This window comes from Piliocolobus tephrosceles, chromosome 21, assembly GCF_002776525.5.
Source record: "Piliocolobus tephrosceles isolate RC106 chromosome 21, ASM277652v3, whole genome shotgun sequence".
Classification (NCBI taxonomy): domain Eukaryota; kingdom Metazoa; phylum Chordata; class Mammalia; order Primates; family Cercopithecidae; genus Piliocolobus; species Piliocolobus tephrosceles.
This window is the reverse complement of record NC_045454.1, coordinates 49433420-49460654: the sequence shown is the minus strand read 5'-3', so window position 1 is coordinate 49460654 and position 27235 is coordinate 49433420. Positions and strand designations below refer to the sequence as shown.

The 27235-nt window shown below is 57.5% G+C and overlaps 1 protein-coding gene across 6 annotated transcripts in view; it reads left to right on the top strand.

Annotated features, from left to right (window-relative positions):
* The first annotated feature begins 3994 nt into the window (after positions 1–3994).
* NFIC (nuclear factor I C) overlaps positions 3995–27235 on the top strand; it is a 108773-nt gene continuing 85532 nt past the window's right edge. For 5 of the 6 annotated variants that reach the window (XM_026455503.1, XM_026455502.1, XM_026455500.2 and 2 more), the window contains exons 1-2: positions 11285–11403; positions 26396–26927. In XM_026455503.1, coding sequence (XP_026311288.1) covers positions 11374–11403; positions 26396–26927 — 562 coding nt within the window. In that variant the 5' untranslated portion in view covers positions 11285–11373. Of the gene's footprint in view, positions 4373–11284; positions 11404–26395; positions 26928–27235 lie in introns of those variants that run through there. The other variant, XM_026455499.1, reaches the window with a different exon arrangement.

Sequence of the window (27235 nt, the reverse complement as noted above, 5' to 3'; positions counted from 1 at the left end):
GCTCTGTCGCCCAGGCTGGAGTGCAGTGGCCGGATCTCAGCTCGCTGCAAGCTCCACCCCCCGGGTTTACGCCATTCTCCTGCCTCAGCCTCCCAAGTAACTGGGACTACAGGCGCCCGCCACCTCGCCCGGCTAGTTCTTTGTATTTTTTTTTTTTAGTAGAGACTGGGTTTCACCATATTAGCCAGGATGGTTTCGATCTCCTGATCTTGTGATCCGCCCGTCTCGGCCTCCCAAAGTGCTGAGATTACAGGCTTGAGCCACCGCGCCCAGCCAAGGAACTTGATTCTTTTTAAAAGACTGTATGAGATTCCATCGGAAGGTTTTCCTTTTCTTTAAAGGCAAAATTGGTTCTTGGTGGGGGGGTGTGAAAAAATCTTACTCTTTTAATATACAAAACACAGCAAAACAGAGATATACATATAGTATATAAGCAAATATACAGGACATCTATGTTACTAAGTTTTCATGTGGGGTGATGAGGAAAAAATGTCTGAAAAGATCTACGGGGTGATAATGACAAACAAGGTTTTTTTTTTTTTTTTTGGAGACAGAGTTTTGCTCTGTTGCCTAGGCTGGAGTGCAGTGGCATGATCTCGGCTCCCTGCAAGTTCTGCCTCCCGGGTTCACGTCATTCTCCCTGCCTCAGGCTCCCAAGTAGCTGGGACTACAGGCACCCACCACCACATCCAGCTAATTTTTTTGTAGTTTTAGTAGAGACGGGGTTTCACCGTGTTAGCCAGGATGGTCTCAATCTCCTGACTTTGTGATCTGCCTGCCTCGGCCTCCCAAAGTGCTGGGATTACAGGCGTGAGCCACCGTGCCCGACCAACAGACAAGGTATTTTTATACCAATTTTCATGAGTATATGGCAACAAACATTTTTAGGGGCATACATACCTTTTCTTTTTTGTTTTTTGTTCTTATTTGTTTGGTTGGTTTGGGGTTTGCTGGGATTTTTATCTAGTTTATTTTATTTCTTTATTTTGAGAAAGAGTCTCACTCTGTTACCCAGGCTGGACTGCAGTGACGTGATCTCAGCTCACTGCAAGTTCTGCCTCCTGGATTCAAGCGATTCTCCTGCCTCAACCTCCCGAGTAGCTGGGACTACAGGTGCCCGCCATCACACCTGCCTAATTTTTGTATTTTTCATAGTGAAGGGGTTTAGCCATGTTGGCCAGGCTGCTCTTGAACTCCTGACCTCAAGTGATCCACCCACCTCGGCCTCCCAAAGTGCTGTGATTACAGGCGTGAGCCACCACACCCAGCCCCTGTTGATTTTTTGAGACAGGATCTCACTCTGTCGCCCAGGCTGGAGTGCAGTGGCGTGATCACAACTCACTGCAGCCTCAATCTCAAGGCTCAAGCAATCCACCCACCTCAGTCTCCCACGTAACTGGGACTACAGGTGTGTGCCACCATGCCCAGCTAATTTTAAAAATGTTTTGTCGAGATGAGTTCTCACTATGTTGCCCAGGCTGGTCTCAAACTCCCAGCCTCAAGTGACCCTCCCACCTCTGCCTTCCAAAGCATGGGGATTACAGGTGAGCCACTGAGCCTGGCCCATACATATGTTTTCTTAAGTTTAGAATAAGCTCCCAAAATTTAGACAGTAAAATCTGAGCCTGTCTTAGGCCTGTGCCCCACAAGCCAAACTGCTTTTACAATTCATACACCCGTTCAAGCAATGATGAAAATGCCTGTTTCAACACATCCTCACCAGCACTGGTGACTTTGAGGAGTGCCAAAACATGGTCGATTCTTTTTATTGTTTTTCCACCTTTCTTTGGTCTCTGTAAGGCTGAACCTTTTCAATATGTTTGCTAATCATGCTGTCCCTGGGGAATGTTCTAGACTAGAACATCAAGTTGACCCCTACGAAGAAAAGGGGATCCCTTCATGTGGAGGGGCAGAAATTTAGCTGTGATGTAGCCTATAGTTATGCAGAAAGCAGAATTTGCAAGCAGTGCACTTGGATATGTAGCCTAGGGGAATTTCCAGCAAAATGTTGAAAGCGCAGGCTGGTTTCTTCTCTCTGCTTGTTATAAAATGTGAGAGGAAATAGACAGATTGAGGGAAGAAGTGTGAAGTAAAAAGGAACCAGGACTTGATAATCTGGGAAATTCTAAGCCCATTGAGATCACAAAAGATGCTAAAATTAGATGCTCCCGACCATCACCACTTCTCAGCCCGGTGACCTCAGGCAAGTGTCTAAACCTCTCTGAGATTCAGTTTCCTCATCTGTAAAATGGGCTTGATGGTAACAGCACCCACTTCAGAGGGCTGTGGTGAGGGGTAAGTGAGTAGGTTCACGTCAAGCACTTCACGCAATGCTGGGCAGGTGCAGGGTTGACTTCGTAGGGAAAATGATGGGTGAGAGGCGCTGCATCAGTGCTCCACTGTCTCTACGCCCCTCATTACTTCCTGGCTGCTTATCAACCCATCCCTCCTCTCCGCTCCTCACCCGCAGGTACCTAATTCCCCGGGGCAGGGGAGGGGGTGAGAATTCAAACTGAGGATTAGTAGAGGCCGATTAGAGACGGGCGGGAGCAGGAGGGAGGAGGGAGGAGGGAGGAGGGAGGGTCTCTAACCCACTAACCCTTCCCTTGCCGGTCCTGCCTCAGGTTTGCGGGAGGGATGGGGGCCTGCAGAACCTTGGTACCTGCCACACCCCTGGATAAAGCATTAGGGTCCCTGCTGGTTGACCCCAGGTTGACCCCTCTCTGGGCCTCATTGGTTCCTTCTGAACTATGGGGTGAAGACTGCAAAAATGAAATGGGAAAGCCTCAGCGTCTGAAGATGAGGGCACAGGGTAAATGCCTCGGGGCTGGCTGAGACATCCTTCGCGTAGACAACACTTACTGAGCACCTACCATGTGGGCAGAGCTGCTGGCATCACCGTCGCCTAGAACTGCTCAGCTCCCAGAGTGCCAGACTCAACTTCCAGAACCCCCAGACTCAGCCATCGCTCCGGAGGGGCGCTCCGGGGTCTGGTCCTCCTCCTGGGGTGCCGCCTGCTCCCACCCTCACCCTGGGCGTCCTCCCTGGGGGAGCAGGGAACTACTCCCCCAAAGGGGTCCCTGAAATCCTGGATCCTCAGTGTGTGTGTGTGGGGGGGAACTGGGGAAAGACAGACAGAAGGACCATAGCAGAACCCCTTTCACCAGTCACCCCCTGCAACCTCCCCCAGCTGCGCCAGACGCAGAGCCGGTGGGGGGGAGGGGGCGGTGCCTACTCTGCGGCTGTCAGAGGAGGGGGACTGCGGGAGAGCGCTTGGGGGGGCGCTGCGGCAGGCGGTCCCAACCCGCAGCGACTCGCGCGGCAGGGGCGGGGGCGCTGACCCACCTCGGCCCGGCCCCTCCCCCGTTGCGGAGGCCTCGCCATTAATCCTGACGGGGGAGGGGGCGCCCGCTGCCCCCACTTCCTACGGGGGCCACTGCGAGCACTCCCCTGCCGCCCCCCGCCTGGAGCCCCTGCGGGACCCCCAGGGGACCCCGCCCCCAGGTCTGTCGCCCTCGGTGTCAGAGTCTCTGCTTGTGTCCCCGTCTGTCCCGTTTCCCTGCTGTGTGTGTGTATAGCCGCGTGTCCCCCGGACACCTGCAGTCACCGGCCAGGGCGGCTGGGGGAGGGGTCCTGGGGGTCGGCGCGTGGGTCCCTCTGAGGTCTGGGTGTCTTTCGGGGACTGTGCGCCGGTGTGATCTCGGGGTGGCAGCCCCACAGGCTGCGAGTGTGCGTCCGTGTTGGCCTCCTGCAGAAGGTGTGTGTCCCAGATGCCTTCCCGGCTTCAAGCGTGGGTCCCCGTGTGCCCGGCGGACACCCACGGGCGGTGTGTCCGTCACACGCTGTAGGCGCCGCGCGTGGGGATCTCTGCGCGTGTCCGTGTGTGGTGTGTATGTGTCCGTGGCTGAGTCGAGGAGGCCCGGCCCGCCGGTGTCCCCGAGTCGCCTGCGCGCGAGTGTGTGTGTGCGCGTGTGTGTGCGCGCGCGCAGCGGCGAAGGTGGATCCGCTCGCTCTGCAGCGAGCCCGGCCGGGGCCCCTCGACCTGCAACCGCCGCGGCCGCCGCCGTTCCCCGGGCCTCCCCTCGCGCGGGCCGGGCCGGGGATGGAGCCGCAGCCAGAGCCGCTACAGCCGGGGCCGCGGCGCGGAGCAGCCTGAGGCGCGGGCGGCGCGCGGGACCGGGGGGAGGGCGGGCCGAGGGGAGGGTCCTGCGGGCCGGGGGGGCGGGCGCGGCGCGCCCCCTCCCTGGCGCGCTCGCTCCCTCCCCCGCGCGCCCTCCCTCGCCGCCTCCTCCCGCCGCCTGCGGCCCCCCCTCGCCGGGGACCGAGCGCGCTCGCTCCGGCGCCGGCCTCGCCTCCTCGCAGCAGCGCCATGGTACGTCGCCGCACCCACTTTCGTTTTCGCCCGGGGACTTTTTGGGGTGGTGCGTGGGCTCCGGGCGAAAGTTGCAAGGTCTGGGGGGACAGGGGGCGGGGGCCGCCCGGAGGAGGGGCTCAAGGCGGGGACCCCCAGTAGTCCGTCGCCACGGGACCCCTACCCACGATCCCCCCCGACCCCGGCTGGGGGCGGAGCTGGCGCGCGGGGCGCCGCGAGAGACCCCAAGTGGGGGGCCCCTCGCAGGCGCCGCGGAGTTGGCGGGGAGGGCGGGGCTCCCCGGAGAAGGCCCCCGCAACCCCAGGCCGGGCCCCCGCCCCCTCCCCCGGCCAGACCCCAGGCGGGAGGGCGCGGCTCTGGGCGCACGACCCCCGAGCGCGCAGTCCATGGGGGAGCCCAGGCCAAGGAAGGGGCGCACGGCGGGGCGGCGCGGGGGACGGGGGTCGCGGCGGCCCCCGCGGGGTGCCCCGGCCCGGGCGAGCGCGGCGCGCCAGCTAGCGGAAAATGGCCGCTGCGGAGAGGGGCGGAGAGCGCGCCGCGGCCGCCGCCGGGCGCCTTGAACTTGGAGCCGGGCGGGCGGCCGCGCTCGGCGCCGCGCAGGAGCAGCCGCCCCTCCTGCTCTCGCACCGCCCCCGCCCCGCCCCTCGGCAGACCCCTGCCCGGCTGCCGCGCGCGCGGGGTCCCCAGCTGGGAGGGACCCCCGGGTCTCGGCCGGGCGCGCCCCAGGCCCGGGAGCAGCGGTGGCTGCACTTGGGGTTCCGGTGTCCGGTCGACTGGCGTCTGTGTCGTGCGCACCTCTAGGGGTGCGTGGGAGCCCCTGCGCTCCTTAACGGGCCGGCACTAGCGCCTGGGGGAGCGTCCGGGGTGCGCGCGACTCGGTGGTCGCGTACCTGCCGTGGGGCCGCGGGTGCTGGCGCGTCGGTTCCGCCGCTTTCTGTGTCCGCGTGTGTCTGCACATCCACGTGCTGGCGTGTGTTGTTGTGAGCGCCGCCCGCATTGTGCGGCTGCGGGACACTCTTGTGTCTTTGGATAACTGGGCGACTGTGCGCGCGGCCCTGCGGGGCGGTGTCGTGAAACTATGGCTGGGCTGCGTGTCCGCGGGGCCGCGTGTCCCTGGGTGACCGTGGGGTGTCCCCGTGTGGGTGTGTGGCGGTTGAGGGGGGTCACCAGGGAGTGGAGAACTGTCGAGTGGCCGCGTTCCAGGGGACAGTTGGGTGCCGCTCGCTGTGTGCGAGTGACTGGCGCTGAGTGTCCCCCCAGGGAAGGGTCTGCCTTCCACTCCTGGCTGCGCCTCCCCCAGTTCCTTTTATCCTGTAACTGGGGAGTGCCTGAGCGGCGGGGGAAGAGCGCTCCCTCTACCTTTTCAAAACTGTGTCCCTTTACCTCCCCCCTAAGTCCCCTCCACTTCCCCCAGCCTTCGGGGTCTCCCATCCACTTGACCCAGGGGGTCCTGGCTGGAGGTTCGGGCGCGAGGTGGCGCCGGGACGCGATCACTCGGCGCGCAGACGTCGCTCGCCAGGGGTTGCGCTTGCGCGGGGACCTGCCCTGAGGGGGGCGGGGCGGCGGGGGTTCCCCCCTCCCTGCGCGGCCGTGGAAGTCCCGAGGGGTGGGTGGTTACAGCAGAACAGGGGTTAGGACAGGCCCGGTAGGTGGCTAAAGAGATCCCTCTTATCCTATGCTGGGGGAGAGCCCAGGGACGCCAGGACTGGTCCCGCAGTCCCGCAGTGCCGCCTCCAGCCCTTGCCCCCAGTGGACCAGAGGCTGTGGGCACAGAGAGCTGTTTTCTCACCTCCAGGGGAATCCCCGCCGCTCCCCAACCCCACCCCACCCCCAGTGCGTTTGATATAATTTTCTAAATATAAAAACCCCAAGGCCAGGCTGGTGTCTCTGGTTTTCCTCTTGACGTCCCATCATAGGGGGCTGTTTGGGATTTCAAGAAGGAGAGAAAACTCATCCCACAATGACACGGAGACCTCCCCCTACAACACTCAAGGTCACACTTGGGTTGTCACCATCCCCCACACCCACTCCCAGCCTCAGACGCAGCACTCTCCCTCTGCGCTCCTGGACCGGACAGTGGGACGCCCTGGCCTTCAGCATGCGGCATGCACCTCTGTCCCCATTTTCTGTCCTGTGCACAGTGGGACACACGTGCATGCAGTCATAATTACACACACACACACCCACGACACTCCCTCACGGTGCCTGTGTCTGTATGACTATGCACACACAACCACACAGAGACTCACGTAGACACACAGGCCTGTCTAGAGACAGATGTCACACACACAGGCGTGCACGGACACACACGGGCAGACGCACTCACGGACACAAACACCGCACTTGCCGGGGGAGGGGGGAGGACAATCACATGTCACCCTCCTGCCCTTCCCTGTCCCCACCGCGCTTCTGCAGGGCCAAGAGCCCAGCCCCGGGGAAGAGCTGGTGCGGGAGAAGCAGGGAGGTGGCGTGCTGTGTGTCACTGTGATGGTGCGTATGTGACTCTGTGTGTGCCTATGTGGCAGTACCAGGAGGGTTCCACTTGTGTGTGTGTGTGTGTGTGTGCTTGTAAGAGTGTGTGGTTTGTGCGGAGTGTGTGTGCGACTGTGGACAAGTGCCCACGTGTTTGTGGTTGTGTCTGCCCTTGTGTGGGGGCAGCTATGTCCCTGTGTTGTGCTTGTAAAGAAGCGTCTGGTGGGCATTTGGGAGGGTGTGTTTGTGACTGTGTGTGCCATGTGGGCCTGTGTGCTTGTGTGTCTCTGCTCGCCCCTCTTTGAGGAGGTATTTGAGATGAGGTGTGGGGAAGGCTGTGATCATGTATGTATGGGTCTGTTTTTGTGTGAATCTGTGTGTGTGTGTTTGTGTCTTTATATGTATGTAGGTGTGTGGCGTGTGGAGTCTGTCTGCAACTGAGTCTGCACGATGTGTGTGTGTCTCTGTGGGTTGTAGTGTGTGGTGTGTGTGACTCTGTGTGGTGTGTGTGTCTTTATCCGTACCAACCTCAATGGCCTATCTGACTTTTAACTCACTTGACCTTAACATCCCTTTCTACAGCCTCAGTTTCTCATCTGTAAAATGGGACCATATGGGACACTTGCAAGGTTCATGGGGAGCTGACATTGTGGGCCCCTTGCTGAGCAGGTGCGGGGCAGGGGGAGGCTGAGTGCACACTGCACTGCTGTATAATCATTTTCCTGCAAGATTTATGTCCTTTATTCTCTGGGTGTGGTGGCTGTGGGGTTACCATGGGGGGCTGGGGTTCCTATCTACCCTGCCTGAGCTGCTCTATGAATTGCATTCAACTTTTTAAAAGTTTTCCTTTAATTACTGAAGCCATTAGTGATCATATGAAGACGATACAACTGTATCCAGAGGAAAAAAAATCCAGTCTTTCTGATCACCCCCATTTCTGGGTGGAGCCCCTCTCCAGAATGTTACCATCTATAGTTGGAGCATTTGCAGGAGTGAGAAATATACATTCTAATAGAGGATACATGTGCATATGTGTATATTTCCATAAAGGATGTACTTGTGGAAATACTTGTGCAATTCCATAAAGGAGATATGTGTGTGTGTGTGTATGTGTGTGTGTGTGTATTTTTTTTTTTTTTTTGAGACGGAGTCTCGCTCTGTTGTCCAGGCTGGAGTGCAATGGCATGATCCCAGCTCACTGCAACCTCTGCCTCCCGGGTTCAAGTGACTGTCCAGTCTCAGCCTCCCATGTGGCTGACATTACAGGCACCCTCCACCATGCCCGGCTAATTTTTGTATTTTTAGTAGAGACAGGGTTTTACCATGTTGGCCAGGCTGGTTTCAAAACTCCTGACCTCAAGTGATCTGCCTGCCTCGGCCTCCCAAGGTGTTGGGGTTACAGGCATGAGCCACTACACTCGGCCAAAGGATATATATACATGTGTGTGTGTGTGTATATATGGACACTGTATATATTTTTATAAATACATGTGTACTCTTTAAAATCCTAAATGAGATCTTGAGTTTCCTTGCTGGGTCTACAGCAGTGGGGTCTCAGCCAGGGGTGATTCTGTCCCCAGGGGACACTTAGCCATGTCTAAGGACATTTGTGGTTGTCACAACTGGGGGGTGCTCCTGGCATGGAGTGGGTTGAGGCCATGGATACTGCTCAGCACCCTGCAATGCCCTGGATCACCCCAACCCAGAGAGCGATCCAGCCCCAGTGTCACAGTGCCAAGGGGGAGAGCCTGGTCTACAGCCTCCTGTCCCCCCGCTTGTCTCTTGGGGACATCACCAGTTGGGAGCCGCTGGTTTTACTCAGCTGCATAGTGTCCCGGCCTGTGCCAGGATTACTAAACTGGTCCCCCACAGATGGACAGCATGGCGGCTTCCAAACTGTGGGCATTAGTTTTATAGGTGGCAGTCAACTCTTTTGTGCTTCTGTATCTGGGACAGTTGCAGAGATGCCGAAGAGTGAAATAACTGTAGAGAGAGTGCTTTAAAAAAAAAAAAAAAAAAAAAAAAAAAATGAGCCAGATTGTGCTGGAAAGTGCCAGGAGCTAAATCATGCACCCATCTTCCGGGCCCTCCACACGCAGGTCTAAATCCACCAACTGCCTTTTTAAAGAAACTACGATGTACGGTTCCCTGCTGTAACCAGGGGCAGATATTTGCTGACTCGCCTACAACCCAGAGAGTTAGGAGCTGGTATCGCCCCATTTCACAGAGGGGAAAGCCGAGGTGCAGAGATGAAGCTGCTGGCTGGAGGAGACATAGACCCAAGTACGGAGCCTGCGCTGCATTGGCCTGCTGCGTGGATTTAGGGAACCAACTGTGTGTGCTGCGGGGGGGGGTCCCTTCCCACCCAAACTGGGATATAGGCTGCTGTTCATACACTTGCAGAAGCTTCTCCCTGCAGCCACCACCAATAGTGTTAACACACCCTTCCCACAGGCTATCTAAAGACTCCAACCTTCCCCACCTTCCGAGATGCGTCCTGTTGCCATAGCCATTTTACAGATGAGGAAACCGAGGTTCCTAGAGGGGCAGTCTGTGGTCTCTAAACGTCACCTTCCAAAGGATTCTAAGCTGCTGAGTGAAGGTGGCAGGCAGGGTGGGCTGTGCAGGGGAGGGAGGGTGGAAGGCACGGGGTCTGGAAGTCTAGGAGGATTGTCTGAAGTCAACCGCAACTTTTAAATGTCTGTGAATTTTAGATTTCACCCTATACGTGTCCCTAGCGTGTTTTAATAAAATACTGCTTCACGTTATATTGGTAATGTGGATTTCCAGATACACTTCACACCATTTAATTCAAATGCTCCTCACAGCTGCACGGTGGGTTTAAAACACAGACACACACACACACACATTTATGGAGTGTTCGTGATGTGCTAAGCACTGTTTGCATAATGTCACCCTCACGCAGAGAGGAGTCTGTCAGGGGGCCCAGGGAACCTATGCTCCAGGAATTCTGCTGCCTCCTAGTCTACCTGTCGGGCCCTGGGCAAGTGGCTTCCGTTCTCTGGGCCTCAGTTTCCTCTCCTGCAACACCTGAGGATAATGGGTGCTGGTATCTTCTGTGCCTCTGGTCCTGGGGCACCTGCCCCAGCTTGGTGAGAGGGTATCATTTGTCCTTGGGAAGCTCGGAGAGATGGGGCGAAATGGCCAAGCTTTCTAAGAATGTCTTTAGTGGACATTTGACTGAAGGTCAAGGCTCTGCTAAGGTCATTGTCCTTATCCCCAGCAGTCCTACAGGATGGACACCTGTAAGCCACTTTATAGGGGAGAGAACCCTTGGGGTGGGAATGAGAGACACAGTAACCTCTGAACAAGCCTGGGAGGATCCAGGGAGTGAACCGGGGGAGGGTTGGGGCCCTGTCACCAGATGCCCTAGGGGCTCAGACCGAGGCAGGCCAGGTCTCTGCCCTGTTATTCTAGAAGGAGAACAGAATGTGGGCTCCAGGGCCAGATGGCCTGGCTCCAAGCCCCCCTCGCCCTACCTCAGTCTTGAGATCTGTGAACAGGGCACACCCCTGAGGCAGGTGGAAATTATTGGATACCCAGGGGGAGGCTGCAAGGCTTTATCTGGCCAGCTGGAGAATCCGCCTGGGCTCCGTCCTCCTGGGGTGCTGGAGAGACACGCAGGCGAGGCCACCCCGTCCCTGCCCCTTGGGTGCTGAAGAGAGCAAATTCTGGAGCCTCCTGTGTTAGCCTGGGCCCTTCTCGCCAAGGAAAGGACGGCTGCACATAAGCCCCTCTAGCTGGGAACCCGCAGTCCCTGCCTGGCTCTGAGGGGAGAAGGGAGCGAGGGTGCTGTGGGACCAGCAGCTCACCGTGCACCCAGAGTCGTACATCTTTAAGGGGAAAGAGGCGCGCTGGCCGGCCTCTGCGCACGTCACTTCTTCATTCCTTCCCTCCCCCCTGGCTCGTTCCTCCAACTTCCCGGCCAGCTCGGGGGTGATGGGGGGGTGGAGAGGGGGGGCCTTAAAAATCCACCTCTGGCCCCTCAATGTCCAGAAACAGCCCAGTACCCCCTCTCCGCTTGATCCGAGTGGGGGTCGCCCTGCAGTCCCGGGGTCCCGTCTAGTGCCCCGGGGCACTGCGTAAATACGGGAGTGGGGGGTCCTGAGACGTCGGGGGAGGCTCTCCTTTCTCGCTCGCGCCCTTTTTTCCCTCGTTTCTTTGAAAGTTGGGTGTTGAGAAGTGGGAGGTTCGGGGTGGGAGGGGAGAGAAATGGGGGGGGGGAGGGGAGAGAAATGGAGGAGGGAGGGGGAGGGAGTCAGAGGGTGGAGAGAGAGAGACAGAGACGGGGGAGAGAGGAAGAGAGACACCGAGAGAGACAGAGGGAGAGAGGGACAGCGAGCGAGGCGGGCGGCGCGGGAGGGAGGAGGAGGGAGACCGAGGGAGGAGGCGGCGAGGAGAGCGCGCCGGCCGCGGGAGGGGGGCGGGGGGGGGGTGGTTTGGAAAAATGACTCAGTAACTTCAGCGCGCCCGCTCCGGCCGGCCCTGCGCCTCCCGCCGCGCCCGGGATGTATTCGTCCCCGCTCTGCCTCACCCAGGTACGGTCCTCGCCCGGCCCCCCGCCCGCGCCCCCCGCGCCCTGGGCCCCGCGCCCCCCACATCCCAGCCCCGGAGTTTTGAAGCCGGAGGAGGCGGGACAAAAAAGGCGCGCGTCCCTCCCGCCATCCCTGCCCGGGATGCCCCCGGCGCCAAGGGCTGGGGTCCGGTGGGGGGATGGGTCAGGCTGAGGGACCCCCCCCACACACACACCCCTACCTACCCTGAACCCCGCTACGCGGGACTCCCGCCCAGCCTCCCCACCCTCGACTCTCGGGACCTCTCCCGGATGTGGGGGCTTGGTCTGCAGATTTGCGCTCCCCCCTACTCCGACGTACTCCCCCCTGACACTCGGAAAGGTCGGGGTGGGGGCTGGTCCCCCTCCAGCAAGGGCTCTGCGGGAAGCCCCCCGCCTGCCTCTGAGAGGAATCTAGGGGGTCATGATTGGACCCTGGGTCTCCCCAGCTGGAGAGAAGGGGACCTCTCACGTGTCTCCCCTATGTCCCCCCACCAAGGTTGTACGGCCGCCCTGGCCCTGGGCCGCCTTTCCCCGTTATTGGCCCACGTGTGCGTGGAGGGGGAGGGGGCACGAGAAGTTGGAGGCCCAGGAGGGGGAAGGGTGCTCTGGCGGCCCGGCTCGGTCCCCCGCTTTGCAGCCCCCCCAGCACCATCCCGGTATTTTCGCTGCATCGATTCTGGATTCTGTAGCCGCCGCCGGGAGGAGCGGGAGGCCCGGCGCTCCGGGTCTGGCCTGGGCACTGCGGCGCTGCGGACGCCCTCGCCAGCCCGGCACCTGCCCCTGCCCCCTCCCCCTCCCGTAGCCTCTCACCCCTGGCCGCACTCCCAGACTGCCCCGGGGCCCAGCCTTGTGCAATGGCTGAGGGGGTGTATGGGGAGTGGGCGACCCCCCCAACTCCTTCCAGCCCCAGACTCCCCGGGGACCCCAAGGTCTGCAGGTTCCGTTTTCTAGATCGCTGCTTTCCTCCTTATGCTGTGTGTCTTTAGGCTGGAGAGGTTCTGGCCTCAGTTTCCCCTGAAGTGATGTGCGGCTAAGACTGGTTCTGGAGAGAGGGGCGGTATGGCGGGCAAACTGTCAAGTCTGGGCATGTGGGGGGTGCGATTGCAGCCAGGGCCAGGCCAGTCTTAAGGAGCACTGTGTGGGGAGTCTGTGAGTGCCCGGCTTCCGCCCCAGGGCATGGTGCAGTGAGGGACCCCCCACACCAGGCATGGCTCTTGTTAGGGTCTTTCTCTCCAGCCCCCTGCAGCCGACAGGGAATGTGGGGGCTGGTGCTGAGGGGGTCTGAGGCCTGTCCTACCGATGATCCCCTGAGTGACCTTGGGTAAGTCCCTGTCCCTCTCCCAGCCTCAGTTTCCCTTTCTGAGCAGCTTTGGGGAGGGGTTCCCGAAGAAGGCATCTCTTTGAAGCTCTCCAAGAACAACCAGGGTTGAGTGGGCACGCTGTGTGACCTTGGGCAGGCTTTGAAGTCTCTGGGCTTATGGGGAGACTGAGGTGTCCCCGCTTTGTCCTCGCCAGCTGGAAGGAGCCATTTGGGAGGGCTGAGCAGAGGGGAGGCTGTTCCAGGCTGGGGAGGTTGGAAGGCTGCCTGTGTACCCTGGAATTCCCCCTTCAGGGCTGGTTGGGAGCCATCCTGGTTGCTGGGGTTGGGGTAGTGAGAACCCCAATCCAGGCGTTGCTTCAGAGAATTGCTAACTCGGCCTCAGTTTCTCCACGAACAGGGCAAGGACCAGCCAGGAGGGCTGTCTGTGGAAACCGAAAAACGGAGAGGCTAAAAGCTAAAAACAAAAGCTATCCAGGGTTGCTGCGTGTAAGAGACAGAGATGAGAAGACAGAGGGGGGCAGAGAGACAGAGGCAGAGAACTCCTAGGCCAGGGTGGGGACAGCGAGTCCCAAGTACAGGGGGCTCCCTCCTCTCCTGTGATTCTCCTCTCTGCCCCTCCCTCCACCCCAGCCCCAGAGTGGAGCTGGGGACCCCCTTTCGGGTTTCTCTTCAGCCTGAATGTAATCCCCACTGCTCCCTCAAGGCCCAGCCTGGTCTGGGGTAGGCAGCGGGGCGGGCTGAGGGACTCAGAAGGACCCTGAGTGTCCCATGTAGGACCCTCCCACCCAAGTCCTGGCTGCCTGACTCAGTTTCCGAAATCATATCCCCTCCGTTTCTCTCATCTTGGTCTATTTTTGTCTGTCTATATCTCTTTCTTTCTCTCTGTCTCGCTCTGACACTCTCTCTGTGTCTCCATTTCTCCCTGTCTCTCCATCCGTGTCTCTCCCCGCCTCTGTTTCACTCCCAGTCACTATTGGTCTCTTTCTGTCTCTCTTTCTCATCCTCTGTCTCTATCTCTTCATGTCTGTCTCACCATCCCTTTCTCCTCTCTTTGCCTCTGCATGTCTCTCTGATGTGTCTCTGTCTCTCTGTCTCTCCCTGCCTTTGCCCTCTTTGTATGTCTCTCCGATGTGTCTCTGTCTCTGTTTCTCTGTCTCTGTCTCTCTGCCCCCTTCCTCTCTGTCTCTGTGTGTCTCTCCCATATGTCTGTCTGTCTCTTCATCTCTGTCTCTCCGTCCCTTTCCCCTCTCCCTGTCTCTGCGTGTCTCCCCTTGCCCCCTCTCTCCCTGTCTCTGCATGTCTCTCCTTACTCCTCTCTCTGTGTCTCTCTCTGTCCCTGGGCCTCCCTGTCCCCCCTTTTCCCAGCTAATTTTACAACCTGAGCCCAACCGAAAATAGCTCCCTTTTAGCTGATCCGACCCGGATCCTTCTCGGGAGCCGAGGCTGGTGGAGGGTGGGGGGCGCCTTGGTGCCAGCCCGCTCTGTGCCACCCAGGCCCTGCCCGCTGAGGGGGGAGCGGGTGCTGGCGGCCCTGGGGCATTCTGGGAGCCCCGGGCCAGGCTCGGCGGTGACTCAAGCTCTTTTTCACTTTTACTCTTAAGAGGAACTGTGTGGAGCCCGCGGCTCCCATAAATCCTGCCGGCGGGAAGGCCAGCCTCCCCGTGTCTGCTCTGGGCCTCCCTCCCTGCCTCCCTCCCGTCGGCGCCACCGCCACGTTATTCAGGGTTTGGGGCCAAGTCCCTCTTGGCTGCAGCGCGGAGGATTCCCCGGGCCACCTCCCCCCGCCACCCGGTCCCTGCCTCATTCATTCATTCTTTCCTTCATTCCCTCGTCCCATGCCCTCTCAGAGTAGAACATGCTTTGCTGCCATTTCTCCGGCGGGGAAACTGAGGCTGGAAGGGGCTGTCCTCCCACCCCAGACCCCCAACCTTTGTTGGATTTTCTAGATCTTCCTTAAGCATCTCCTGGGCCCTGGGGATAGGAGAGGGTTGGGGAGGCAGCAGGGCCCAGGCTGAGTGTGGGTTCTTAGAGGGAGCTTGGGGAGTGCCTACCAGGAGCAGGTAGCCTGCAGCCTCTCAGGGCTGGGAGAGGGGCTAAGAGTCAGAGAGGGCCAGGGCCTGCCTGAAGCGGCACAGCGGAGCTGGCAGAGCTGAGGTTCAGGCCATTTTCCATCTGGCGGCTTGGGCAGGTGGGCGCTGTCTCCCTGTGTGCCCCTGACCTGGGGCCTGGTGCCCTCTGATTTACTCTCTACAAGGCGCCACCTCTCTCCCGGTGTCTCTCCCTGTCTCGATTTCTCTGTGTGTCTCTCTCTGTTTCTCCCCCTCCCCTCTCTGCGACGGAGGTGCCTCTGCGCGCCAGGGCCAAGCGCCCTGTAAATCACCAAAGCTGGGATTCTGGCAGAGTCAGCATTCTCTCTCTCCCCCCCCCCCCCCCGCCATCTCGTTCTCTTCTCCTCTCTCCTTCTCTCTCTCTGTCTCTCTTTCTCCCTCCCTCCCTCCTTCTGTGTCTGTTCGTCTTCCTCTTTCTCTCTCTCTGAGCCTCCCTCCCTGTCTCACACCAAATGGATGGGAAGCGCTGCCTGGGCCTCCTGCCCCTGGCCACAGCCCGCCCCCCACTCTCCTGCCTGTGTCCACACCCACCTCACCTGGGTGCCGGTCTGCCTTGCAACACTTAGTGTGCAGGCACCCGTGTCCTGACCAGGACGCATCCATGACCACACGCTAGGCGCACACGCGTGCACACTCCCTGACACCCACACGGACGAGGACACAGCTCTGCCTGCCTCGGATCTGCCCTAACGGGGGTCACCAACACATAGATCTAGAGCGTCCCTCAGATCTGCCTGAAAATCTTGCTCAGGAGGCTCCAAACCCAATATAGTACCTGGTATAGAGTAGGTGCCAAATAACTGCTATAGAGTGGTGCCAAATAAGTGTTGCTGTGCTTGTGATTGTTGCTAAACTAATTCTCCTCTTTCCTGACTCTGGGTGGGTGACCTGCCCCCACCCCCGCCCGACCCCAGACTGTTTCTCGCCCTGAAATGAAGTCAGCAGAAACCCCCACTTCCTCAGGACTGCTGCAGGTTCAGGGAGGCAACGCAGTTCTTTTCGTTTGTTTTTTTTTCTTTTTGAGATAGAGTCTCGCTGTGTTGCCCAGGCTGGAGTGCAGTGGCACGATCTTGGCTCACTGCAAGCTCCGGGGAGGCAGAACATTTCTGAGGTTCACAGTGCAGGGCTTGGTACTCAGTCGGTGCCCAATAAATACCTGTTGCATGAATGAATGAATGAATGCTTTTGGTTGAGAGGCGGGACTTTGGTCTTTCCCAGCCTCCTGTTTCTCTGCCAACATAGAATAAGAAACATAATGGCACTTTCCTCAGAGACATCACCTTAGTTCAACGCCTGGTACATAGTAGGTGCCAAATAAGCGTTGCTGTGCCTGTGGTTGTTGCTAAACTAGTAATTGCATTAAACACCCCAGAGGCATTTTCCAATTTCCCTCCCTTCCCTCTGTGTGTATTTGCGCAGCGTAAGCCAGGCTTTGGGTTGGGTGACGAGGACAACGGTGACTTGGAAAGGCACAGGCTTGGACCCTTCTCTTCTGTGGCATTTCTGTTAGTCTTTCTTTTTTCTTTCTTTTTCCTCCTTCCTTCCTCCCTTCCTCCCTCCCTCTTTCCTTCCTTCCTTCCTTCTCTCTCCCTGCCCCTCTCTCTCTCTCTCGGAATCTTGCACTGTCTCCCAGGCTGGAGTGCAGTGGCGTGATCTCAGCTCACTGCAACCTCCGCCTCCTGGGCTCACGTGATTCTCCTACCTCAGCCTCCCAAGTAGCTGGGATTACAGGTACGGGCCACCACGCCTGGCTAACTTTTGTATTTTTGGTAGAGACGGGGTTTCACTAAGTTGGCCAGTCTGGTCTCAAACTCCTGACCTCAGATGATCCACCTGCCTCGGCCTCCCAAAGTGCTGGGATTACAGGCGTGAGCCACCACGCCCGGCTAATTTTGGTGTTTTTAGTAGAGACGGGGTTTCACCACGAGCCCAGCCTCTGTTAGTCTTTTCTCCCTGCCCAGCCCTGTCCAGGGTCTCCCTGAATATGACCAGCCCTGCATGGGTACCAGCCTTCTTTACACATGGGGGTGCATGGACTTGGGGGGGGATCCCAGAGGCAGAGGATGGGAGCGTTGCTTCAGTGGTCTGGATGCTGGAGATGCTAACAGATCAAAGCTATGCCCTCGTGGGACCGACAGTCTAGGCCGGGTCGGGGGCAGGCAGGAAACGAGGTGACCAGGACTCCTTGAGGATGTGGCGTGCAACAAACAAGGGGAAGGGAACCACGTGGGACTTGCAGAGTGTGCACGGTGCAGACCAGGTGTCACTGGACACTCTGGCCCCAGACTGTTTGCTCAAGGGGCCCAGGAGTGGGGTGACGTGTCAGGAGGCCCAGGGACCGGTCCCAACTCAGTTCCTTCCCGACTGTCTGGAGGATTTCATGCCTCAGTCTCCTCCTCCAAGCAGTGGGCGCAATGATAGTCCCCACTTCATAGTAGGCTTTTTTTTTTAGTGGAGTCTTTTTTTTTTTTTTTTGAGACGGAGTCTCGCTCTGTCGCCCAGGCTGGAGTGCAGTGGCTGGATCTCAGCTCACTGCAAGCTCCGCCTCCCGGGTTCTCGCCATTCTCCTGCCTCAGCCTCCCGAGTAGCTGGGACTACAGGCGCCCGCCACGGCGCCCGGCTTTTTTTTTTTTGTATTTTTAGTAGAGACGGGGTTTCACCGTGTTAGCCAGGATGGTCTCGATCTCCTGACCTTGTGATCCGCCCGCCTCAGCCTCCCAAAGTGCTGGGATTACAGGCGTGAGCCACCGCGCCCAGCCTAGTGGAGTCTTGCTCTGTCGCCCAGGCTGGAGTGCAGTAGCACCATCTGGGCTCACTGCAACCTCCACCTCCCGGGTTCGTGCGATTCTCCCGCCTCAGCCTCCCAGGTAGCTGGGATTACAGGTGTGCGGCATCGTGCCCGGCTACTTTTGGTGTTTTTAGTAGAGACGGGGTTTCACCATGTTGGCCAGGCTGGTCTCTAACTCCTGACGTCAGGTGATCCGCCCGCCTCGGTCTCCCACAGTGCTGGGATGACAGACGTGAGCCACTGCGCCCGGCCCCCATTTCATGGTAGACTTGATAGCCCATCAAATGCTCAGCCTCTACGAGGCACAGCCTTGCTCCCTGCCTCTCTCCCCCACCTCCTGGGCCCTGTGGCTCAGCCCTCATTGTCCTCCCAGAACATCAACACACACAGGGAAGTAGGGGACCCAGGGTTCATTTTGCTGACTCATTACCTTGGCATGGAGTTTGAACCCGTGGACTCAGTTTACCCAAATTCCTCACTGTGGCCCACAAGGCCCTGCCCAGCCTGTCCTTGTCCCCTCCCCAACTCTCCCCTCCTCTCTCTTTCCCCCTTGCTCATTCTGCTCCAGCCACATGGGCCTCCTCGCTGTTCCTCTAACACACCAGGGGTGGTCCTGCCCCAGGGCCTTTGCACGACCCATTTCTCCCTCAGAAAATGTCCTGGCCTGGAGTGCCATCTCTCAGACTTTGTTCAGGTGTCTGCTCCTGCAAGAGACCTTCCTGGACCACCCCAAGCTAAAAATCACCCCCCCACCCCAGAGATTCTCTGGTCCCTCAAACTCTTTTAAATTTCTTCAGAGCACTTTGCCCAACTTGATGTTTTATTACATATTTTGCTGCTTTTAACCATCCGTCCCTGTCTCAGATCTGGATCCAGGTGAGGGCCGAGCCCAGGTCCCTGCCAAGTCCTCAGCAGCATGCCTGGGGCGGGCATGCAGCAGGCACTCGCTAAATGTTTGTTGAGATAGTTGAACGGCCTCTCTGGGAGCCGCTCACATGTCCACAGGCCGTGATTCTTTGAGCTGGGGGAAGGAGCGGCCCAAGGTTAGAGCCTGCTGCTGCTGCCAGATGGGCCTGGGATTGTCTATGTGACCACAGACGAGTCATCTGACCTGGAGAAGAGGGCATTAGAACTAGGGCTTTGAAGGATGCATAGGAATTTGGGATAAGTGCTAAGTAGGTAATGAGCAGATTCTCATGAAGGATTGTTGCGTCACTTTCACCTGGAAACTTTTGGTTTGGAAATTGGAGTTTCATGTCCTGGTTTGCTGGCCTGGACTTTCAGAGTGGGAAGAGCACAGGGAGGTGAGTGAGGGGCATCGCCCAGTGGATGGCATGGTCGTTCACCAAGGCCTTGGATCCAGATGTCTCCCTCCCAGCTGCTGCTGCTCTCTTTGGCCAGGAAGTCCCAGTGGACTAAGCTGGGGTTTCCAGGAAAGACCTGGCCTTGTTCCCCTTCTCCCCATCACCTTGCAAGGAACAAGGTCACCAGGGCAAGGAACAAGCTCCCCTTTCTCCAGCAGGCTGCAATATCCCTTTCTGCCCATTGTACAGAATGATAGACTGAGGACTATCTGAGGTGATCTGTTCCCTAGCCATTCAGACAATGAAAACAGACATTACTGTCACCCAGCCACCTTCTCTGACAGTGGGTGCCTCAACCGTGGGCCTCAGGATTGGAGATGGGGAGGTGATAGAGCTGGATGGTCCTGGCTAGATCTGGGAAACCCTGGGTTGAGAAGGAAAGGCTGCTTGAAGGAGGGGACACTGGAGATAGGATGTTGAGGGATGTGTAGGAGTTTGGGAGGATTTTCAGCATCTAGCTTGCCTTGGTTATCTCTTTTGCTGGTTTGGGCCTCTGAGGGCAGTGGGAGGTCCCTGGGGAAGAAGCCCTGGTTATTGCAGGTCACGTGGGACAAACAGAGTGACAACCGGCCAACCGGGCCCTGCCTCTCACCTGGTCTGATCCCCTGGGGAGGACAAGGGAGGATGGGGCAGCAGGTCCATGACCCAGTTACAAGCTGTTTGTCTTCCTGCCTCTGTAACTAGCCGGGGTCACCACTGACGTGGGCCCCCACCCCTGCCCGCCTCCCTGGCACCTGTCCCCGGAAAGGGCACCGACAGGGGGAGGAACATAGAGAGGGGAGGGGCAGTTAGGGAGGAGGAAGGGAACTCAGATCTAGGAGGGGCCAGAATGAGAAAAGGAATTCGCAGGAGGGGGGCTCGGAAGTGGGAAGAACTCAGAGAGAGACAGAGGTTGGGGAGAGAAGGAGTTGGGGGGGCAGTGATCCCTGCCCCCCTTGGCGGACGCCTCCCCTGTCCCTTCCAGCAACCTCTTATCACAGCCTCAGTAAGCGCCAGAGCTTGGGTGGCAGCCATGGCCCCAGCTGGACACCATTGTCCGGGCCTCCTGCCCTCCTGGCATCCCCTCCACGGGCAGGTCCTGCGCCTCCATGGATCCTCTTCGCCGCGTCCCACTGTCACCCCACACACCGCTCCCACCGCCCGGCTTCCCTGGCCAGACCATCTGGGCTCTGGTCCTGGCTCTGCTGACCGGCTGTGTGACCCTGTACAAACCGCTCTGCATCTCTGGGTCTCGTCCAGGCAGGGGCAGGGACGAGGTTGGACAGGGCCTGGGCCGGGCCCCCTCCATCTCCCCTTTGCCTTAGCAGGTTGGCTGGGGAAGCGGGGGCAGCGGAAAAGGGCCCTGAGGTCCGGTCCCTGCTGCAGCTGTTACGGTGACTCACGCTTCGGGGGACACTGGGGTGGGGGAACTTCGCTGGTACAAGCTGACTCTGGTCTTGCTGGGTGGGAGGCTATTTTCAGAGCTTCAGTAATAGGTGAAATCTGATGTCCCGCCCCTCCCCCTGAAGCACCCCATGGCCGGAGGTGGCCCAAGGGGACGTGGAGCACAGAGCAGGGAGGGTGATCTGGCAGCAGCTGCTCTGCCCATCCTGGCCTGGAAATGGGACCGAGTCCAGCCACATCTGCTGGCACACACAGTGGGAGTGCAGGGTGAACGTCTCTCTAACTTACTGAGACCCCAGCCTCACAGAACAGGCTGTTCTGTGAAAGGGACCCATGGCCTTCCAGGGGGTCAGGGCCCTGGTTCTTATCCTCACACCGGCCCGAGACCCTGTGGGACCTCAGCCAGGTCTCCACCCCTCTCTGAGCCTTAGTTTCCATGCCACAGAACGCGCGGCGGGGCCTCAGGCTGTTCCCTGCTTCCTGGAAGATTGTCTGCAATCAAATGATCACAGCAATCGTGTCTGTAGTATTGAAAACACTCCAGTGTCTTGGAGGGGCCGAGGCGGGAGGATCGCTTGAGCCCAGGAATTTGAGACCAGCCTGAGTAACATAGCAAGACCCCCATCTCTAGTAAAAGTACAAAAATTAGCTGGGCATGGCGGCGCACCTGGAATCCCAGTGACTCGGGAGGCTGAGATACGAGGATTGCCTGAACCCAGGAGGTGGAGGTTGCAGTGAGCTGAGATCAGGCCACCACCTTCCAGCCTGGGCAACAGAGTGAGACATTGTCTCAAAACAAAACAAAAAAAAAGGAAAGAAAATACCCCAGTGCCTTGGGAGGCCGAGGTGGGAGGATCACTTGAGCCCAGGAGTTTGAGACCAGCCAGGGCAACATAGTGAGTGAGACCCCATCTCTGCAAAAATAAAAATAAAAATTAGCCACGCATACTGGTTTGCGCCTATAGTCCCAGCTACTTGGGAAGCTGACGTGGGAGAATTGCTCGAGCCTGGGAGTTCAGGGCCCAAGTGACCTAAGATCGCGCCACTGCACTCCAGTGAGACTCCCATCTTTTTTTTGTTTTGTTTTGTTTTGTTTTGAGATGGAGTCTCGCTCTTGTCTTCCAGGCTGGAGTGCAGTGGCGCGACCTCGGCTCACAGCAACCTCCGCCTCCCAGGTTCAAGTGATTCTCCTGCCTCAGCCTCCTGAGTAGCTGGGATTACAGGTGCCTGCCACCATGCCTGGCTAATTTTTTGTATTTTTAGGAGAGATGGGGTTTCAACATGTTGGCCAGGCTGATCTCAAACTCCGGACCTCAGATGATCCACGCGCCTCAGCCTCCCAAAGTGCTGGGATTACAGGCATGAGATGCCCATCTCTTAAAAAAATTTTTAAAAAGTAATAAAAATCACAATAGCCCCAGCACTTTTTGGGAGGCTGAGGCGGGTGGATCACGAGGTCAGGAGATCAAGACCATCCTGGCTAACACAGTGAACCCCTGCCTTTGCTAAAAAAAAAAAAAAAAAAAAAATTTAGTCGGGCGTGGTGGCGGGTGCCTGTAGTCCCAGCTGTTCGGGAGGCTGAGGCAGAATGTCATGAACCCTGGAGGTGGAGTTTGCAATGAGCTGAGATCGCACCACGGCACCCCAGCCTGGGTGACAGCGAGACTCCCGTCCCCAAAAAAAAAAAAAAAAAAAAAAAAAAAAAATCCCAATAGCAATGTAAATTGTAATGACAACAATAATGGCAGCATTAATAACAACGTAGCCCTTTGAGAGCTAGTGGGAGGAGCTAGGTTTCTGTGCTAGGAAGGGATCACCCCTGTCTGAAATGCCCAGCCCAGCCTGGTCAAGGCAAGGAGATGGCAAGTCAGTTTTGCTTCTCTTTCTCTTTTTTTTTTTTTTTTTTTTTTTTTTTTTTGAGACGGAGTCTCCCTCTGTTTTTTTGCTGGAGTGCAGTGGCGTGATCTCGGCTCACTACAAGCTCCGCCTCCCGGGTTCACGCCATTCTCCTGCCTCAGCCTCCCGAGTAGCTGGGACTACAGGCGCCCGCCATCTCGCCCGGCTAGTTTTTTGTATTTTTAGTAGAGACGGGGTTTCACCATGTAGACCAGGATGGTCTCGATCTCCTGACCTCGTGATCCACCCGTCTCGGCCTCCCAAAGTGCTGGGATTACAGGCTTGAGCCACCGCGCCCGGCCTTTCTCTTCTTTCTCCTTGAATTTATTCCACCTTGAGGCTGAGAAACCAGGTCCCAGATGTTTTAAATTTTTTTTATTTTTTATTTTTTAGAGACAGGGTCTTACGCTACCCCTAGGCTGGAGTGCAGTGGCACAGTCACAGCTCACTGCAGCCTCAACCGCTGGGGCTCAAGTGATCCTCCCACCTCAGCCTCCTAAGTAGCTGGGATTACAGACGTGCACAGCAGCAATTACGCCCAGCTAATTATTTTTGTAATTTTCAGTAGAGACGGGGTTTCGACATGTTGCCCAGGCTGGTCTGCAACTCTTGGGCTCAAGTGATCCATCCACCTTGGCCTCCCAAGTAGCTGGGACTACAGGCACGCACCACAAAAATTATGCCCAGTTAATTTTTGTAATTTTTGTAAAGATAGGGTTTTGCCTGCTGGGCACAATGACTCACACCTGTAATCCCAGCACTTTGGGAGGCTGAGGCAGGTGGATCACCTGAGGTCAGGAGTTCAAGACCAGCCTGGCCAGCATGGCAAAACCCCATCGCTACTAAAAATACAAAAATTAGCTGGGCATAATGGTACGTGCCTGTAGTCCCAGCTACTTGGGAGGCTGAGGCAGGAGAATCGTTTGAACCCGGGAGGCGGAGGTTGCAGTGAGCCGCGATTGTGCCACTGCACTCCAGCCTGGGTGAAAAGAGTGAAAGTCCATCTCAAAAAAAAAGAAAAAAGAGATGGTTTTTTGCCATGTTGCCCAGACTGGGATTGAACTAGGCTCAAGTGATCCACCCACCTCTGCCTTCCAAAGTTCTGGGATTGCAGGCATTAGCCACCGCGTCCAGCAGAGATCCCAAATGCTATGCAGACTCAATTTCCCTTGCTGGAAAATGGGAAGAATGGGAGGAGTCTCCCCACACCCAGACAGGGAGCCTGGGGCCTCCCACTGCCCCACATTGCTCTCCAAGAGGCTGCCGTTATTTTCGTGGGGAAGTCAGATGAGTGCAGGTTCCAGTCCACCTCTGCCCCCCATGGCCAGGTTCCCCCTCAAGGCCTCAGTTTCCTCATCTGTAGCATGGGTTTTGTGGCTACCCTCAGACACCGATTCAACATGATTTGGGAGTAGGTTGAAGTCCCAGCTCTGGCCTGGTCTCAGCGTCTCCCCAGCCCTCAGACTTTCCATCTCCAGAATGGGTCTGCAGGGAACGGGGTGGCCCCTCTCCCAGCTCGGAACCTTCGTGGCAGAGTCTCTGCTTCTCTGGTCTCTGTTTCTGTATCAGCACAGTGGGTTCATGGAAAGGGGAGAGGAGGGAGAGGACTCCACCTGGGATCTCTCCTCCCTCTGATTAATCCTGGTACCCTTTAATCTCGTATCTTTTGATGCAGAAATCCCCCACCCTTCCATCAGGCCCTGACCTCCAGGCGGGCCTAGTGTCTGCCTGTGGACCTCAGCCAGGCCTGTCTGTACATCTGCTCTATAGGAATAAACTTTTATATTCATTTTTTGTTTTCCCAAGACGGAGTCTTGCTCTGTCACCCAGGCTGGAGTACAGTGGCATGATCATCTCGGCACACTGCAACCTCCGCCTCCCAGGTTGAAGCAATTCTCCTGCCTCAGCCTCCCAAGCAACTGGGATTACAGGCATGGCACCACCATGCCTGGCTAATTTTTGTATTTTTAGTAGAGACAGAGTTTTACCATGTTGGCCAGGCTGGTCTTGAACTCCTGACTTTGTGATCTGCCTCCCCGGTCTCCCAAAGTGCTAGGATTTTTTTGTTTGTTTGTTTTTTGTTTTTTGTTTTGAGACAGAGTCTCACTTTGTCACCCAGGCTGGAATGTAGTGGCGAGATCTCGGCTCACTGCAACCTCTGCCTCCTGGGTTCAAGTGATTCTCCTGCCTCAGCCTCCTGAGTAGCTGGGACTACAGGCATGAGCTACCATACCTGGCTAATTTTTTGTATTTCTAGTAGAGATGAGGTTTCGCCATGTTGGCCAAGCTGGTCTTAAACTCTTGACCTCAAGTGATCCGCCCACCTCAGCCTCCCAAAGTGCCGGGATTGCCGGCATGAGCCACTGTGCCCAGCCTCATTTTTTTTTTTTTTTTTTTTTTTGAGTCAGGGGTCTCACTTTGTCACCCACTGGAGTGCAATGGTGCAATCTTGGCTTACTGCAGCCTTGACCTCCTGGGCTCAATCGACTCTCCCACCTCAGTCTACCAAGTAGCTGGGACTACAGGCGTGCATCACCATGTCCAGCTAAGTTTTGATTTTGTAGAAATGAGGCCTCACTATGTCATCCAGGCTGGTCTTGAACTCCTGGGCTCAAGCAGTCCACCCACTGTGGCCTCCCAAAGTGCTGGGATTACAGGTGTGAGCCACCATGCTTGACCACCTACCCTAGTTCTTTTTTTTTTTTTTTTTTTTTTTGGAGACAGAGTTTCACTCTTGGCACCCAAACTGGAGTGCAATGGCGTGATCTTGGCCCACTGCGACCTCTGCCTCCTGGGTTCAAGCAATTCTCCTGTCTCAGCCTCCTGAGTAGCTGGGGTTACAGGTGTGCTCCACTATGCCTGGCTACATTTTTTTGTATTGTTAGTAGGGATGGAGTTTTGCCATGTTGGCCAGGCTGGTCTTAAGCGCCTAACCTCAGGTGATCCACCAGCCTCGGCTTCCCAAAGTGCTGGGATTACAGGTGTGAGCCACTGCACCCAGCCTTTTCTTTTCTTTTCTTCTTTTTTTTTGGACAGTGTCTCACTCTGTCGCCCAGGCTGGAGTGCAGTGGCACCATCACAGCTCACTGAAGCATTAAACTCCTGGGCTCAAATGATCCTCCCACCTCAGCCTCCTGACGAGTTGGGACTACAGGTGCAAACCACCACGCCTGGCTAATTTTTTTTGTTTGTTTGTTTTGTTTTGTTTTTTTGTTTGTTTGTTTTGTAGAGATGGGGTTTTACCATATGGCTCAGACTGGGTCTCAGACTCCTGGACTCAAGCAATCCTGCCTCCTCGGCCTCCCCAAGCGCTGGGATTACAAGTGTGAGCCATTACACCCAGCCCAAGCCTAGTTGCAATAGGCAGAGAATAGGTCCACGACATCTTTGTTCTCCCAACCTCAGTTTTACCTGTCTGTACAATGGGTCCTCCATGAGCTTCCACTTGGCCCCCTTAGCTTGCTCCGTCTGTGTACTCGGGTTCAAGATAGGTCCTCCATGGTCGGGCAGGGTGGCTCATACCTGCAATCCCAGCACTTTGGGAGGCTGAGAACCAAGGTGGGCGGATCGTGAGGTCAGGAGATCGTGACCATCCTGGTCAACGTGGTGAAACCCCATCTCCCCTAAAAATACAAAAATTAGCTGAGTGTGGTGGTGGGCATCTGTCATCCCAGCTACTCCGGAGGCTGAGGCAGGAGAATTGCTTGAACCCGGGAGGTGGAGGTTGCAGTGAGCCAAGATTGTGCCACTGCACTCCAGCCTTGGCGATAAGAGCAAGACTCTGTCTCAAAAAAAAAATAAAATAAAATAAAAAAGATGGTCCTCCACAAACTTCCGCCTTGATTTGTGCCTCTCACGTAGTCTAAGTCTCAGTTTGCTCATCTGGGCGATGGGTTCTTGCCGGTCCCTGATAAACTTCTCCTGGGTCCTCCCGGCCTGCTGTGTGCCCCCGGTGGCGTGCACCGGTCTGCAGCAACCCCCTGCCCACTTCTGCCCAGCCCCTCCCACTCTGCTGGTCTGTCCAGGGCCCCTCCGACCTCAGGCTTGGGGGCCGGGCAGTGGGTCCGCCCTCCGCGTCCCTGGCACCCCTGACCTCTCGCCTCTCCGGCCTGCAGGATGAGTTCCACCCGTTCATTGAGGCCCTGCTGCCTCACGTCCGCGCCTTCGCCTACACCTGGTTCAACCTGCAGGCGCGGAAGCGCAAGTACTTCAAGAAGCACGAGAAGCGGATGTCGAAGGACGAGGAGCGCGCGGTCAAGGACGAGCTGCTGGGCGAGAAGCCCGAGGTCAAGCAGAAGTGGGCGTCGCGGCTGCTGGCCAAGCTGCGCAAGGACATCCGGCCCGAGTGCCGCGAGGACTTCGTGCTGAGCATCACCGGCAAGAAGGCGCCGGGCTGCGTGCTCTCCAACCCCGACCAGAAGGGCAAGATGCGGCGCATCGACTGTCTCCGGCAGGCGGACAAGGTGTGGCGGCTGGACCTGGTCATGGTCATCCTGTTCAAGGGCATCCCGCTGGAGAGCACCGACGGCGAGCGCCTGGTCAAGGCCGGGCAGTGTGGCCACCCGGTCCTGTGCGTGCAGCCGCACCACATCGGCGTGGCCGTCAAGGAGCTGGACCTCTACCTGGCCTACTTCGTGCGTGAGCGAGGTGAGGTGCGGCGGCCTGAGCGGGGGGCTAGCGGGGAGGGGGTCTGATGGCGGTGACGCGGCGTGAGGAGGGTCTGAGGGAGGAGGCCGGTGCCTGTCGATGTGATGTGGTCTGAGAGGGGAGGCGAGTCTAGGAGAGCATCTCAAGTAGGTGATATGGCACAAGGAGAGTCGGAGAGAGGAGGCCGGTGCATGTAGATGTGATCTGGTGGTCCAGGCGGGGCAGCAGGCCTGGGAGAGCATCTGAGGGGGGTGACATGGTGCAAGGAGGGTCTGAGGGAGGAGGCTGGTGCATACGGCTATGATGTG